Source organism: Eimeria acervulina, genomic scaffold (assembly GCF_000499425.1).
Source record: "Eimeria acervulina Houghton genomic scaffold, Eah_scaff19, whole genome shotgun sequence".
Lineage (NCBI taxonomy): Eukaryota > Apicomplexa > Conoidasida > Eucoccidiorida > Eimeriidae > Eimeria > Eimeria acervulina.
In genome coordinates, this window is record NW_013548835.1 from 55309 (window position 1) to 71692 (window position 16384).

General features: G+C 53.0%; 3 protein-coding genes across 3 annotated transcripts; 2 read left to right on the forward strand and 1 right to left on the reverse strand.

Annotated features, from left to right (window-relative positions):
• Positions 1–7: 7 nt before the first annotated feature.
• EAH_00004900 (hypothetical protein, conserved) lies at positions 8–4932 on the forward strand (the record flags this gene model as incomplete). Its single annotated transcript, XM_013393047.1, has 4 exons — positions 8–2890; positions 3400–3708; positions 4332–4578; positions 4880–4932. 4 exons carry the CDS (start codon positions 8–10, stop codon positions 4930–4932), a joined length of 3492 nt encoding a protein of 1163 aa, XP_013248501.1.
• A 4729-nt stretch (positions 4933–9661) lies between these two features.
• Positions 9662–10189, forward strand: EAH_00004910 (hypothetical protein, conserved; the record flags this gene model as incomplete). The annotated part of the gene is made up of 1 exon (XM_013393048.1): positions 9662–10189. One exon carries the CDS (start codon positions 9662–9664, stop codon positions 10187–10189), a length of 528 nt encoding a protein of 175 aa, XP_013248502.1.
• Positions 10190–12782: 2593 nt separating this feature from the next.
• Positions 12783–15970, reverse strand: EAH_00004920 (hypothetical protein, conserved; the record flags this gene model as incomplete). The annotated part of the gene is made up of 6 exons (XM_013393049.1): positions 12783–12885; positions 13132–13339; positions 13511–13654; positions 14020–15141; positions 15396–15649; positions 15777–15970. The coding sequence occupies 6 exons, from the start codon at positions 15968–15970 to the stop codon at positions 12783–12785; spliced, it is 2025 nt and encodes a 674-aa protein (XP_013248503.1).
• Positions 15971–16384: the final 414 nt, after the last annotated feature.

Consider the following 16384-nt stretch of genomic DNA (forward strand, 5'->3'; position numbering starts at 1 on the left):
GAAGGAGATGACGCCACAGCCGTGCAGCACAGCAGAACACCAATGCCCCCAGCAGCAGCACGAGGGGGCCCCTTCTTCTTCGCAGGCAGCAACAGCCCTGGGAGCCTGTGGGCCCCCAACAGCCATTCGTCTCCTCCCTCCTCTAGGGGCCCCTATATCTGCTGCCTTGCCCCTTGAGACCTCCTTTACTGGGGCTGCTCCCTGTGGGGCCCCCTCTTCTGGGGCCCCTGCTTCTCAGTCCCCATCATTTGGGGCCCCTGCGGCCTCCTTCATTCCGCAAGCTTCGGTGGCACAGAACTCCAGGGGCCCCCTAAATGGTGCTTCGGGTTCTACTTGTTTGGGGGCCCCTGTACGTGCTGCAGCAGCAGCTGCTGCTGCTACTGCTGCGGAGTCTTCTTTTATGTCTTCTGCTTCAGGCTTGGGGAATGCAGCGCATAGCTCTTCTTCATTTGGTGCAGATAATAATACTGAGACCGTAAACCCCTCTCTACATCTCTCATACGCAAATAATGCCTCTTCGGATGTTGTCTTTGCATTGGAGGGACTCCGGGTGTCTCTTCCTCGCTCTGTGCTGCAGGAGGAGAGAGTGAGAGATTCTTTCTTGGCTCGTCTTGTAGAGGCCACTGAGAGGGGGACAGAGGGGCCCTTAAGGAGCCCCCATCAAGGGGGCCCCCAGCAAGAGGGCCCCAACGCTCACTGTCCCCAGCCTGCACACCCCCGGCGTTCTACATGTGGGGCTATTAAGCTACTTCCAAGAGAGGCTGAGGGGTTTGCTGCACTTATCAGTCACCTGAAAGGAGACAGTCCCCTGCACCGTAGCGGGCCTGCCTTTGTGCTGCAGACCCTCGTCCGTCTCCTTGCAGACAGCGCTTACTGGTGTATACCTTGCGGCCCTATATATCTCCCTCTATTCTTCTGGTGTACAGACGCCTGGGTAGATGAGTTCCATGGGGTATACCCTATACACCCCGATGATCGGGGGGCCCTGGGGCCCCTACCTTGGCGCGAAAGAAAGACCTCATGCCTCAGGAGATTGCAGCGTTTACACTCCCCCCCAGAGTGCTTGAAGCCGTACGTTGAGCAGAGCGAAGCAGCAGCAGCAGCAGCAGTAGCAGCAGCAACAGCAGCAGCAAACACAGTCCTCACATCGGCCCTCCAAACAGGGGGGCCCCTTAGAAGACCCCAAAAGGAACACTACGCAGACGCCTTTGGGTGGCAGCAGCAATTAAAGAAGTGGCAAGAAGAGGGGACTGGGGAGGCATCCCCAACATCAGATCTAGACCCAAGGGCCCTCCTGAAGGGAGCGCAAGCAGGGGCTGCTGCAGCTGTTGCTGCTGCAGCTGCAGCGGCTGCTTCTGCTGCTGCATCAGCGGGATGGGGATCCATAGCAGGAAGAATGAACATCTTTTCTTCTCCCCCGAAGGTGCAGGTCAGTCCCTCTAACACCTCCGCTCCAAAGTCTCCAGCTGTACGTACACCCCAAAACGGTGGGGCTTCCTCCGCTGCAGCGCCGAGCCTTGACCTCAGTGGGCCTCGGCTGCGGCCACCTCAGCTGCAACACCTGCAGCAGCATGGACAGCAGCAACAGCAGCAGCAGCAGCAGCATTCTCCGGCTTCTTCTTCTTCGCATGCGCCTGGCGGGGATTCGGTGCAAGGCCTCCACGAGGCGTTGGGGGCCCCCCTGGGGGCCTCCCCCTGCAGCGATGGGTACAAGGGGGCCCCCGTCAGTCCTTCGGATTCTTCTGGCTTGGCCTCAGGTTTTATATCAGGGCAGACAGGGGCTAAGGGGGGACATTCGGAGACCCCCTCCAAGGGGCCCCCCGAGGGGCCCCCTGGGGGGCCCCTGGAGGGGCGCCTAAGGGAGACGTCAGCGGAGGGTACTTGCGGTGCTGATATAAACGGCATTGAGTACTTCAGCTGCCGCCCCTTTCATCTGGCTGTGGATAGAAGACAGGGGAAGCTGCTGCTGAGTGTTGATGGGTGTCGTTACCCTCATGTTCAGTTTGCTGCTGAGTTCAGCCTGATGCCGCTGTGGGGCCCCACAGCCTTCCGGGTAGACGAGCTGCAGTGGCTGCTGCTGCTCAACTCTTCTGACTACCTGGAGATACACCTCAGCGGTGTCCCCTGGACTTGCGTACAGTGGGAGAAAAGAACAAACAATTTCTATGAGCGTTGGGACTCCACCGATGAAGAAGATAATGAAGAAGAAGAAGAAGTTAAAGCTAAAGATAAAGACAAAGACAAAGATAAAGATAAAGATAGAGATAGAGATAAAGATAAAGATAAAGACGAAGACAAAGATATAGATAGAGGGGGAACAAAGGGGGGAGAAAAAGAAAAAGAAAAACAACAAGATGAAGATGAAGACGGAGACATAATTCTACTGAGGCTACCCGGCACCGGAGCAAGGGGGACACCAGGTACCCCCTCACTTGTTGAAGGGAGACACTCTACCTTCCCTCAGGCTGTGCAAGCAGCTCGTGCTGCTCCTGCTGCTGCAGCAGGAGCTGCAGCTGCAGCTCGTGCTGCTGCTGCTGCTGCTGCTGCTGCTAACAGCTGTCTCTCTACAACGGAGGGCGGTGGGCAGGCTGTGCTTGCGGAAGACATTGAAGCAGCAGCTGCTGCTGCTGCTGCATTAAGGGGGTCTTTAGAGAATCAGCGGCAGCTGCAGCAGCAAGGGACACGCGTGCCTCCCCACCGCATCCTTCGCTGTCGTCTGAGCCGCTGCAGCAGCTTCATGGGGGCCTCTGCTGTTTGTGTGCATCCATACGGCCACGTAGTTGTCCCCTCCTGGCCCTTCACTTCTGCTGTCTCTGTCTCCCGCTCCTCTGCCTTCCAGTCTCCTCTTGTCGCTGTCTCCTCAGGCCTCTTCACTCGCAAAATTAAACAGGTAAATCTGCTGCTTCAGCTGAGGGTTTAGGGTTTAGGGTTCAGGGTTCAGGGTTTAGTGTTTAGGGTTTATGGGCCGGTGTCTGGACTCCAAGCTCACATGGCTTTGCTAAAACCCTAAACTCTAAACACTAAACCCTAAACCCTAAACCCATCCCCAACCCGCGTGTTCTAGACAAGACAGTGAAAAGGTTTATAACCACTCTTTAGGGTGTCTGCACTATTTAATGCCCTAAGTGCCCTGTTCGCTGCTCCGAGCTTTGAGCCTCTCCCGCTGCTGCTGCTGCTGCTGCTCCTGCCGCTGCTACTGCTGTTGCTGCTGTTGTTGCTGCAACTGCTGTCGGTGCTGCTTCTGCTGCTACTGCCGTTGCTGCTACTGCTCCTGCTGCTGCTGTTGTTGCTGGCGTTGCTACTGCTGTTGCTACTGCTCCCACTGCTACTGCTGTTGCTGCTGCTGCTGCTGCTGCTACTGCCGCTTCTGCTGCTGCTGCTGCTGTTTGGGGTGTTTAGGTTCAGTTTTATCCTTGGGGTTTGTTTGCATTGTTCGCCGACTTCCCTACTTCGCGAGTGTTTACGAGTGAAGGAAGCCCCCATGGGTTTTCATTAGTAATAGGGAAGGCAATGATATTTGGGCAGACACCGCGAGATATTGCCGAGAAGAATGTTCAGGTGTATGTACACCAGCCGCCTCAGCCTTATTCTGTTACTCCTAAAGCCCCCAATCTAAGCAACATCCACGAGACACTCAAAGTTTGTCCCTTTATACCCCCCAAAGAGCTCCACCAATACAAACTCCTACACAGCCTCAACAGCGACAAGGTGCGTGCACTTCGTTTCTTTACCCTTCTCTCTCTCTCTTTACTTGTCTCCTGCATAGTCTCCTCCTAATGCTCTTGTTCCTGTCTCTGTCTCCTTTAGTTTTTGTCTCTTTCTCCATTGGCCGCTGCCTTTGTCTCTGTCTCTGTTGCTTTTTTTGTCTCCATTTACTTCTACTCCTGTCTCTGTCTCTTCTGCGTCTTCGTCTTCACCTCTCTGGCAGTATCCCTTTACCCGCTTGCCTCTCTGTCTGCCTTTGTCTCTTTCTCTGTCTTTGTCTTTGTGTTTGTCTCTATCTCTGTCTTTGTCTCCCCTTTCTTGTTGTTCACTGTCTCCTTCACCTCGCAGTCTCCTTTTCTCTGAGTGTCTGTCTCCTCTGCTGTCTCCGCTTCGGTTACTAACTTGCTCTGTCTTTGTCTGTAAGCGTACCCTATTTATCTGGGTTATGCTTCTCTTTGGCCTGCTTTTTAGTAGTTGTTTGTCTGCACTGTTTTCTTGTCTTTGTCTGTATCAGTGTACGCGCTTGCTCCTTTTTCTCTTAGAACTGCTGTCTCCTCCTCTGTATCTAAGTGTCTCCTTGTTTATTTGCCTCTGTATACAGCGACCTCCTCCTCTGCTGCTCGCAGGTCCCTATGAGGGTATACTGCCGCATGCTGCGTTTAGCTGTCTCCGTGGGAGGGAAGCTGCTGAGTGTTATCTCTGAAGGAGACTTTACTCTCGGTGTCTCCCGCAGCCGCTCGAAGCAGCCACAAGGGCTTGTACATACACCTGAAATCACCAGCCGCACAGAAGAGATAGTCTCTTCAGGCTTTCCTAACCCCACAGGGGGCCTCTTCTCCTCTCAACTCATTGGCTACTTTGACGTCCCCTCCGGTAAGCCCAACACCCACAAACCCTAAACCCTAAACCCTAAACCCCAAATTCTCCTTCGTTTGGGGCTTAACGCTAGATGCCTTGGTCACTGCAGATATCTCCTAGAATAATGCTTCTTCATTTTAAGTGCCTTTTTCGCGCTCTATCGCAGAGCTAGCACCACAAGGTTGCTACCCCCATTAGCAGCAGCTGCTGCGGCGGAAGTAGGAGCAGCAAGAGCAACAGCAGCAGCAGCAGCAATAAGAAAGGGAAGACAGACAAATTTTCCTTGCGATTGAGGTGTCTTTCTTCCTTGTCTCAGGCAAATACTACAAATGCCCCGTTGGCCACGGCTACTGGATCCTAGGAGAGTGACCATTGGCAGCAGCAGCAGCAGCAGCAGCAGCAGATGCTGCTGCTGCTGCTCCACATTGCACGGGTGAGCCAGCGCTTGTATCTCTTCAAGGTGCGAGAGTCTCTGGCAGTTAGCCTGGGGCCTCGGGTACGGAAAGGCCTAATGCAAGGCTGTGCTACTGTCTGTGTCTTTGTCTCTGTTCCTGTCATTGTATATATTTTGTCTCTTATTTCAAAAGCGAAGTAGAGCGTTGTCTTGACTATTGACTCTTTGGCCTAACACACTTGCCGGGCCCTCGCAGAAGGGAACACCCCGCAAAGCATCTCTTCTGTAGAGGCACCTCATCTCCTGCATGCTAGCTGGCTAGCTAGCTAGCTAGCTAGCCCGCTACCTACTCAGTCACTCAAGAAGGCCATGGCTTGCTCAATGCAGCCCAGGTCGCTAGGTAGCTGGGTAGGCCTCTCCATGCACGTTGTATTTAGCTCGCTAGCCATCCCGCTAGCTAGCTAGCCATCCAGCTAGCTAGCTAGGTAGCTACTGCTAGCAGTGCTTTTGTACCACCGATCCGCTTCACTAGTGTGAATACGCCAAAAAGGTTCATTTAGCATTTCCTTTGCTGATACGTCAAAACCTCCCGCACTCAAGTGTGTAAGTAAAGGCTTGCTCGAGGCCTTGAGCTCAAAGCGGCCGGTGCCTTTGAGCTAGCGGGCGAAGCACAGTCACCTGTACCTCTCAAAAGAGAACTGAGTTCGTGGCTGGGGCTCTCCATTGTGCATGCAAACTCTGCAAGGGCTTAGTCGTCTCGTTGCATATTTGTTCTCTGGGTCACTGAAATGCATAAGCTGGAGGTGGCAGAAATATAAATGTCTATTCAGAGCTTTGTCTTGCGGTTATCTTTTGTCGCCGCCATTCAAAGCACACACGGTCGGAGAGCTGAGCCCCTAAACTACGCTGCAATCGTCTGTGTCTCTGAAGCATAAGGGAAGTGCTTCCTAGTTAGGCCTGCCTCCCTACACTTCAATTCCTTTGCTTCTGAGAATGCGGAGAGCTGTTGGCTGAGTTCACTCTTTCTGATCTCTTAGCCTATCTCGTTGCCCTTTCTAGGCCATATCGAAGGCAAAAGCATATTCAGTTCCCCTGGATGTTTTGCTCGTAGTTATACAAATGGGTTTCTTCTCTTTTGATACCGTCTATGTATTCCGTTCATTGCTGCTGGGTGTAGTCGCTGCGTATTTTTCTAACAAGAGCACTAGCTAGAACCCAACTTTACAAAGTGTGCACAGAGCATGCTGATGGGTGCCTATGTGGGTGTCGATCTGGGGTCTGTCAGCAAGTATGCATTGAGTGGTGTTGACTGATATATACAGGTTCTTAGTAACTCCTGCGCTTAATGCCAGTTCCAGCTTGCGTTTTCGTTGTACCCCGAAAGTAATCTCTCAGCCACAACAGAAATTCTTGCAGAGATTGCTTGTATAGTGGATGCTGTCACTCAAGTAAGTCCTGTATCATAGGCAAAGCATTTGCTACTTCACCCAGGATAAGGCAGGTGTTTGGAAATTACTAGCAGATTCTCAAACCCAGAGCTCAACGGAACTCACAGTAACATTAGATTTACTTGAGCTTGCAGCAGTCATTCAAAAATGGCTTGTAAGTGCACTGTGAATGAGTTCGATGCTGCGCGGGGGGTTCGGCAGGTGGCTAACCAGCTGGGAGCCCTTTGATATTTGTTGCATCTGCGGAGTCCTCCAGAAGTTGCGCCCGCCTTACCCCTTCTCCCCGCTTTGGTTGAACGAGGTCTTCATACGCCCGCGCTCTTCCTAGGTCCTTCACATCTGCGTAATCTTTGGCGTGGAATAAGTTTCAAGGAACCTTCGCATGCGCATGTACGGTGCACTTGATGTGATAGCATTTAGGAGCTTTATCAGAAAAGAACCCACAGTGCTGATCCGTCGTCTCCAAAAGTTCTTTGAAACGCCGCAGATGTTGGCGTCGCAGGCATTTTCCGCCCATCAGCAAGCGCTTCCTTTGCAACTGGGTCTCATGCACTGCTGATATGCATCACGGGTCTCTACTCCACCATGTTCACGGTCACGCGTTACCAATGAACAGGGCATAATAATAAACAAGCTGCATGCTATATCAATCAAATTCCCATTTCCAATACGTATCCAGGTGAACGAGTCAACTCTTCATCTACGTTTATCCGAGTCTGTATTAATGGTCAGGAGTTGCTAGCACTACTTGGCGCGTGCAGCGAAGCTGATCTGAGAGCATAAGCTATGGTTAGGTGCTTCAACCTACCCGTCTATTCGCAGGCGCAGGCCCAGCGACTACGCTTCAGAGAGGGCAGGCATAAGACCACAATCAACTAAAGTATGGGCATAAAAGGCGCGCTTATTTCAGAAATGGGTTGTACTACTATGAGATTTGGCTTCTGCATTGGACCAGCTCACCACAAAAGAATCTTAAGGATTCCTTGAGAGACTCGGTGGAGGACCCGCATGCGACCTCTAGAAGAGACTGTTGAGGTCTATCTTCCCAAAAACAATGAGGTAGTATGCCTCTCAGCGCTCCTAATAGCATTACTACCCTCTATGTTAAGGTAGGAAGAGTCTCAAGAAGAAAGGAGAAAAGGAGCATAGACTCACTGGGGAAGAGGAGCCCAAAACGACGGAGAACTGCATGCAACTCTTCGAGGGGATCTCATGAATCTTCAAGATTACTCGATCCATTCTACACCCAAAACAGAAGTAAGCACACTGCAAGTTCATCGATGTAGTGAATAGCAAGGATATACCAGACTGGAGATCCAATACACCGCATCGCAGTCAAAATCAGTGGCGCGCCAATACCCACAAGTGTGTGTGCGTGTGTGTGTGTGTGTGTGTGTGTGTGTGTGTGTGTGTGTGTGTGTGTGTGTATGTGTGTCTTGGGCTTCGTAGCTCTGCAGCAGGAGTCGAACCAGATCTGACGAAGGTACAGTTCATTTAGAGATGGATACTTTCCCCATACAGTTGCACTGAGATTCAAAAGGTTACCGGCCTAGCATCGTACTACCGTATCTTCATCTGCCTATTCGCTTTCCGGTCAACTCTTTAGGGTTGACAAGCAGCATATTTGGACAGACATCGGAGAAGAAGCTGCCAAACAGTCACTTCCCCCTCGATATTCAGTGTATATGCAAGTAGAATTACCCTACTAGCTCCACACAAACCATTGTAGCAAGGCCTGTGTGTGCTTGGTTGGTGCATGCACTTCCATGCACTTGCGTGCATGCGGCCTACAAAGGGCCCAGTAAGTGTTCCACAGCTGTCAGCAGTATGACTGCATGCATAAGACGATGGGGCTTGGCTGTTGTTGTATTCAACATTGCATTGCAGCAGTTGTTGCAGCGAGATTCGCTGAAACTCACTCATTTCAGGCTGTCTCCTATCTCCCCCAACCCTAGCCCCAGGGTCCTTGCCCTGCTGTACCGAGGAGACTGCCTTCTATGGAATCCTGCCTAAAGTACTTTGAATCTATTGCAGCTTAGGATAGCCCTTTAGATAGATAGATAAATAAATAAATATATAAATAAATAAACGAATAAATAGATATAGATAGATAGATATAGATAGCTAGCTATATATGGATAGATACATAGACAAAGATAGATATCGATAGGTAGATAGATATAGATATAGATAGATAGATATAGATAGATAAATAGATATATGTAGATAGATAGATATATATAGATAGATAAGATTGGGCACTCTCGTTTCAACTCTTGTAATGAGAGTCCCCTAGAGCTGTCGTAATGAGTTGCAGCCGATTCAAAAGAATGAAAGTGAAAGAAAGTAATTAAAATGCAGCATATTGTCTCCTTTCCTGCCTCCATACGTCCTGGGTATAGCAGCAGAAGGCCCCGTAGCTGAAGAGAGGAGACAGACTGAGACGAGTAGGAGCGCCGCTCCCTGCAACTCATTCTATAAGGCGCTTGTGCATGCAATCAGAGTTAAATGCCCCTTTGATACCTAAAAGAAGGCTGTAAAAAAGAAGCATTCTTGTTCTTGAGTGAATGAAGCCTCATATACCCAACGAAATATTCAAATATTATCTTCTTTAAGCCTATGCTACAGTCTACTATAAACAGGCCCCAGTGCGAGGGGCGCATACAGCGTAAAGCTGAGCTACATTGTTTTGTTGAAATGCTTATCTAAATGTATTTCATTATTCTTGCAGATAGAGAAAATACTCCGTGAGAGACGAAGACTGTTAATACCTCTGCTGCTTCTTTCTTAAGCCAGTAGTAGGGCTGATAGAAAAAGGCAGCTTCGCTACTGAGGCTGGGCTGGGTCAATGGAGCCGCAGTAAAGAGTATTATTGAAAGCGTTTTAAAAAGCAATAGTAAAGTAATTTAATTTATATATTTTTATATTCTTTAGGCTATTAGATTATGCGCCTACCTCTTATCCTCGTTTGTAAGGAGAACTCTACTCGTGGGGTAGTTGGGATCGGGGGCTGGGAACGGGGCGCATGCTGGGGAAAGACTGCAATAGGGTATTTAGCTGCAGGTTTGTGGCTTCAATTGAGAGGTGTTTTAATCTTTTTTTTTGTTTAATTATAAGCTAGTTGATTTGTTATCAGCGAAGGGGGTTTTCTTCGCTTTTCTTAGCTACAAGCAGCAGCAGCAAGTACGCAAGCACCGGGAACAATAGGCTGTAGCTAAGCTGCAGCATTTACCTTTGTGCAGAGACGGTGAGTGCAATGGTATGGGCGTTGAGATCTGCTGCGGCGGCAGTGCTGCTGTTGCTGCAGCTGCAGCTGCTGCTCTCTGAAGGAGGCTATGCATATGCTGCTGCAGCAGAGGCGCCTGCAGCTGTATTAGTAGAGGATGATGTCGCAACTGAAGAAGTTGAGGAACGACCAGAAGAAACACCAGCAGCACCAGCAGCACCAGCAGCACCAGCAGCACCAGCAGCAAGACCAGCAGCAGATGCATCAGATGAAGATGAGGACGAAGACTTCCCCTTTAATGTACCAGACGATATAATGGACAACTTACCGCACCTACAACACCAAACAGTGGGCCCCACCTTCTTGCCTACTCGAGCAACACTGACTAAGATAAATAGAGAGATGTCGCCTCTTCTAAAGATATGTATCTTCTTCGGCGTTTTTATGCTCATTGCTTATGTGCTGACGCACGGCTTCCCTGCAGCTTCAGAAGACTATGAATTAGATCTTGTAGAAACGCAGCCGCAGCAGCAAGGCTCTGGAGTTGATGCCTCATAAGCGCAGACATCAGCATACACCTAAACATTGACAGATCTGTCCTTTCTTCAAGGTCTTTTACCCTATTATGCTGCGCTCTATGCACCCACGCCCCACGCCCCGTCTATCATCGTGTACACTGCATAACGCCGCCTTCTCCGTCGCAGTATTCATGCATGCATGCATGCACCAAGGTGTGCATGCATGCATGCAGGTACGCATGCATGCAGAAGAAGTGGCAACAGACGCTAGTACTGAAGGCTGAGGCGGTAATGGGGAAAAGAAAAGGGCGTAGCCACGGGCTCAGACCCCCCGAGCCCCTCTCCTTGAGTTGCTGCTGCTTCTGCTCCTGCTGCTGCTGAGAGGCCTAAGATGCTAAGATGCAGACCCTTGTGAAGGGTTAGGGCTTCTCAGCTTGTGCAGCAGTATCTCGCCGCGTGACCCTAGAGACAGCGCACAAACAAAAGGTGGAGGACCGCGCTGCAGGGTTTAGGGTTTAGGGTTTAGGGTTTATAAGGGCTGGGGGCCTTTAGAGGCAGTGGTGGAGGGTCTGGCTGCGCGCTTAGTATAACTGAAGTGCATGTACACCTGGGCCTCCAGCGTAGCCATGGGTTCGCAGAGGGCCTTCGGCTTCTCTCGCAGGGCTTCTGAGGCTCCGCATTGTCTCCTTTCTACTGTCCCCTTTCTACTTGGCTCCTTCCTGCTGTCTCTTCTCTGCTGCTGCCAGCGCTCAACCATTTCTTCGTGGCGCTGGTGTGCGGCCTTTCCTAACATCCTTTTCAGTTCTAACGGCAACACCCGCCACGCGCTGAGTCCCTCACCTAGTCACCTCACCAGCTAGCTAGCTAACTAACTAGCTAGCTAGCTAGCTAGCTAGTTAGCTGGCGACAGAGCAAACTGCCGCAGTACGCACGAGCCTAGCTGTCTAGCTAGCTAGCGCTAGCCCGACCAGTCAAGGGGTTACACACCTAGCTATTCAGGTCCAGACGGATGCGCTAGCTGACTAGCTTCCTAGCTAGCTTGCTAGACAGCTAGCTAGCTTCACGTCTATCTAGCTAACTTCCCAGCTAGCTAGCCAGCATCCTAGCCAGCTACCCAGCTTCCTAGCTAGCTAGCTAGCCTCCTACCTAGGTAGCTTCTTAGCTAGCGAGCTAGCTCCATGTATAGCCAGCTAACTTCATAGCTAGCTGACTAGCTTCCTAGTTAGCTAGCTAGCCAACTGGGCTTAAGGACTGTATGCTTCCTCTGGTGCTGTTGATGTCTATGGAGACATCAGCGGGAGAATACTGCTGATCTGCGCCTCGTAAACAAAAGGAGACACTCAGCCTCAAGGAGACAGTTATGCAGCACTTTTGCTGCTCCACGGCCAGCCCGCCTCGCGCGGCGAGGAGCGGGGGCCTATGCATGCATGCGATGTAGGCATGCATGCATGCGTCTGTGTGCATGCATACTTGCATGCATTAAAAGGCTTGAATGCATCATGCATTGGGGGCGCCCATCTTTGTCTTCTCCTGTCTCCTTTGCCTCGGCATGAGCGCAAAGCAAAAGAGACAGGAGACAGTCCCCTTAAAGGTTGATTGAGGCAGCCTTTGCTGCGGCGCGCCATCAGAAGAGCTGCAGCAGCAGCAGCTGCTGCTGCTGTTGCTGCCTCGACCTTCCACTAAGGCCTGCTCAGCCTAAATACGAAGTCTCTGCTTTATGTGCATGCAGCAGATGATGCCTTCAGAAAGCAGCGGCTGCTGTTACTGCTGCAGTTACTGCTTCTGTTGCTGCGTTTACTGCTGCTGCTGGTGCTGCTGTTACTGCTGCTGCTGCTGTTGCTGTTGCGTTAGCTGCATTGCGTTGGAGCTCAAGAGGCAGTGTTATACAGATGTGGAGAGAAGTCAGAAGGCACAGAACCGCAGCTAAACGATTCTAATCCCCTGGCTGCTGCTGCTGCTGCTCGCCTTCCGCCGCGCGCATGCGTCTGCTTTTAAGGGCCATGAGAGCGCGAAGCGTCTTCAGAGTCTCCTTATGATGCCACCCTGCAGAAATAAACAACTCCAGGAGGCTGCTATCAATGTCTCTTCACTTTCCGCAGCAGCAGCAGCAGCAGCACGCAACGCGGCAGCAGCAGCAGCAGCAACTCCTGCAGCAGCAGGAGCAGAAGTTGCAGTAGCAGCAGCAACAGCGGAAAAAGAGCGGCAATAACACTGAAGGCAGCAACAGCGATCCCGCCAGCAGCAGCAGCAGCACGAGGCAGCACCTGTCTCGTTGCTGAAGGCCGGCAGCACAGGGGCCTCCTGCAGCAGCTGGCGAATGTCGGGGTCTTGAATAGCGCAGAGTTGATACACCTGGGAGGGGCGAGAAGGAGGAACAAGAAATGCATCTTCTGCATGCAAGGAGACAGAAGCCACAGAACACCACAGCACTCCTGCTGCTGCTGCTGCTGCTGCTGTTGCTGCTACTCCTGCTGCTTCTGCTGCTGCTGTTGCAGCAGCTCCTACTCCTGTTACAGCTACTGCTGCTGCAACTGCGGCTACTGTGCCCCCGCTGATCCTGTTAGCATGCATGGGGTAGGAGGGAGACAACTGCTGTCTCTGCAGCAGAGAAGCAGCAGAATCTCTTCATTCTCTTATACCTCGCTGCTGCTGTCTCGAGCCTGGAGCAGGGGCCCCTGCTGCAGCGGCGGCCTTCCAGTGGGTGGCTCTGAAGAAAGGATCCCTGAAGTCGATGGTCTGTGCACCCATACAAACCCTAAACCCTAAACCCTAAACCCTAAACCCTAAACCCTAAGCCACAATGTTGATTTCTCACGGCTCTAAACCCTAAAGCTTAAGAAGCTCGATGATTTAGGGTTGAGGGTTTAGGGTTTAGGGTTTAAGGCACCTGATAGTGACGGCTTTCAGGGTCTCTTCGAGGGTCGTATCCAAGGCGGCAGAGGCACCCGCGAAAGGGCCCATCTAAAGCCACACAAGACGCACACACGCACGCAGTGCTGTTGCTGCTGCTGCTGTTGCTGCTGCTCTTGTTGCTGCTCGTTGCTGCTCGTTGCTGCTCTTGCGGATGCTGTTGCTGCTGTTGTTGCAGTTGCTGGCGCTGCTGCTGCATCTGTAGCTGCTGCGGTTGCTGCACTGTTGCTGCTGTTGCTGTTGCTGGTGAGCTCGCCAGCCGGCGGGGGCCTCTTCTCCCCTTGTCAGCAGCCCGCGTAGCAGCAGCACGAGCAGCAGCAGCACAGCAAGCAGCAGCACGACCAGCATCAGCACACGACACGTGAAGCAGCAGCACAAGAAGCAACAACAGCAGCAGCACGAACAGCAGCAGCACGAGCAGTAGCAGCAGCAGCAGTAGCAGCAGCAGCACCTGCGAATAGAAAGCAGGTCTTGGCATATGCAGGCTTCTTCCTCCATGCAGTGTATGAACGGGGCAGCTGCGAGTCAAGAGAAGACCGCAGCCACACGGGCTGTCTCTGCAGCAGCTCCGTCAGCAGCAGCAGCAAATCGCCATCTGCAGCAGCAACCAAATAACCGCATGCAAACACACGCCGTGCAGCAGCAGCAACAGCAGCAGCCGCTGAAGCAGCAACACATCGTTACAACACACTCGTGATGCACACCCGCTTGCTGCTGTTGCTGCAGCAGCAGCACCATCAGACCCAGCAGCAGCAATAGCAGCTAAAGACACCAGAAGCACTGAAACGGGCAGCAGCAGCAGCAGCAGCAGCGGCAGCGGCAGCTGCAACAACAGTACTGGCAACAGGAAGACCATGACCACTGCAGGCAGCAACAGCAACAGCAGCAGCAGCAGCAGCAGCAGCAGCAGCAGCAGCAGCAGCAGCAGCAGCAGCAGGAAGAGGAATGTAAGAGAGGCACCTGCAAATGCCTTTGATGCTGCAGGCGGGGGCGCCACGGGCAGCTGTTCATCGCCTATGCGGCCAACGGCGTTAAACGCAGAGCTTTCGTCCTTGCTGCTGCTGCTGCTGCTGCTGCTAGCCGCTGCCGTTGCTGCAGTGGAGTTTACAACAGCAGCAGCGTCGGCTGCTCCATCCTTCGTAGGTGCTGAAGGGTTTGAAGCTGCTGCTTCCGTCGCGCCCTTTCCTTCAGCTGCAGCAGCAACTGCAGCAGCAGCAGTTGCTGCTGCAGCAGCAGCATCTTCCTCTTCAGATGGGGCCTCTCGAGCATACGCTTCTGCATTTGGGGCTGGAGCAGCAGTAGCTGCTGCTGCCGCGGCTGGTGTTGCTGCTGCAGGGGTTTGCTTCTCGGGTGATTTGGCGTCTGCTGCGTCTGCTGTTGCTGCTGCTGCTTTTGTTGCTGCTGCTCTTGCTGAGAGGGAAGGGAGGAAGCGGGGGGTTCGATTTCCTTTTGCTGCTGCTGCACGTGCTGCTGCTGCCTTTGCAGCAACTGACAGGCCAACGCTGTCTCCCCCAGTCGAAAATGATGCTGCTTCTTCTTCTGTTCCGTTTGCTGTTACTGTTGGTGTAGCTGCTGCAGCTTTACCTGCTGCAGCATCTGCTGCTGCATCTGCTGCTGCATCTGCTGCTGCATCTGCTGCTGCATCTGTTGCTGCAGGCTGCACTGCAGAAGCTGTGCTGCTGCTGCTGTGGCGCCGGCCGCCATCCAACTGCTGCTGCTGCTGCTCTCCGGAGAGCTGCTCTTCTTGGTGCTGCTGGTCTTGCTGCAGTTGCTGCTCTTGCTGCTGCTGTATGCGCTGACGCTTGTGCTGCTGCAGCTGTTGCTGCTGCTGCTGTTTCTGCTGCGTGTCTCCCGTTATAAAGGCCTCTGCAGCAAAGGCAGGGGGCACTGGGGCTTCAACTTTATATGGGAATGGCGCCTGCCCCTTGCAGAAGAAGGGCGGGGGTATATAAGGGGACCCCTGGGAGCTGCTGCTGCTGCTGCTGCTGCTGCATGCGCGCTGCGCTTCAGCCACCACCTGCGACTCCAGTGTCTCCTCGCCGCGGTGCCCCGGGGGAGGGATGAAGTAAAAGTCCGCAAGGCCTGAAAGCAGTGCAGCATCACTAGCAGCAGCAGCGCTAGCAACAGCAGCAGTAGCAGCAGTAGCAGCAGCCACAAAAGCAGAAGCAACAGCAGCTGCTGGCTGCAGCGGCCACAGCTTCAGGGTCTAAGTGTTGCTATTTCTGCCCCCTTCCACTACCCCCTTCCCTGTAGCCTTCCTGCAACCCCCACTAGCAGCAGCAGCAGCAGCACAGCAGCACAGCAACAGCAGCAGCAGCAGCAGCAGCAGGCAGTACCTGTAAAGACGTGGCGCTGCATGACGCGCCCCACGGGGGCGAATTCGACCGCCCCAGATTTGCGGATTCTTCTTCTTAAGAGGATTCCTGCAGCACTTTGACGAGAGGCAAGGATATGCCCCCACCTGCTGCTGCTGCTGCTGCTGCTGTTGCTGCTGCACCCTAAACGGAGCAGCAACGGCTCCCCGCCTTCTTCCAATGCCACACCCCGAGAGGCAGCCTCAGGGCCCCCCAATATACGCAGCACCGTCTCTCTGCAGCAATGCAACAAGCAAACAGCAGCAGCATAAGCCATCCACGGTAGCAGCAGCAACAGCAATAGGAGCAGCAGCAACAGCAGCAGTAGCAACAGCAATAGCAACAACAGCATCAGTGCCTTACGGCTTGCTAGCCCTGCCTGGTATCTCCACTGCAGCAAAGGAGACATTGGGTACAGTTAGCTGCTGCGCTGTGTGGGGCCCTTTGCTGCTCCTTTTAAGGCCCTCCTCATTAGGTGTCTCTCCTGCTTCTGCGGCGTCGCAGGGGCCTAGGGAGCCCCCCATATGGCGTTGGAGGGCCCCATCTAGAGTCTCCATTGCTGCGCTGCTGCGCTGCTACACTGCTGCCGTGGGGTGTACACGGAGGAGGGGCCCCTCAGGGGCCCCCCGTGCTGCTACGCGTCGGGGGCCCCTAAGGGCAGCGCCTCTTCAGCAGCAGCCAATGCAATATTTAGGCTTTAGAGGGGCCCCCAGAGCCATAAAAGCCCTTAGAAGATGCTGCAGCTCTCTGTGGGGCCCAGTAGAATGAGGGGGCCCCCTGAGAGGGCACAGAAGGCAAAGGAGACGCTCAGGGGGGCCCCCAAGCTAGTAGATTAAGAGGCATTCAGTAGAAAAAACGAAGGATATATTAAAACAAAGCTCAATGCAGCTAAGAAACAGTAACAACGAACATCAGAAGGAAGACTAGGGGCCCCTCAGGGGCCCACCCATTGCGGTGGGGGGGGGCCCCCA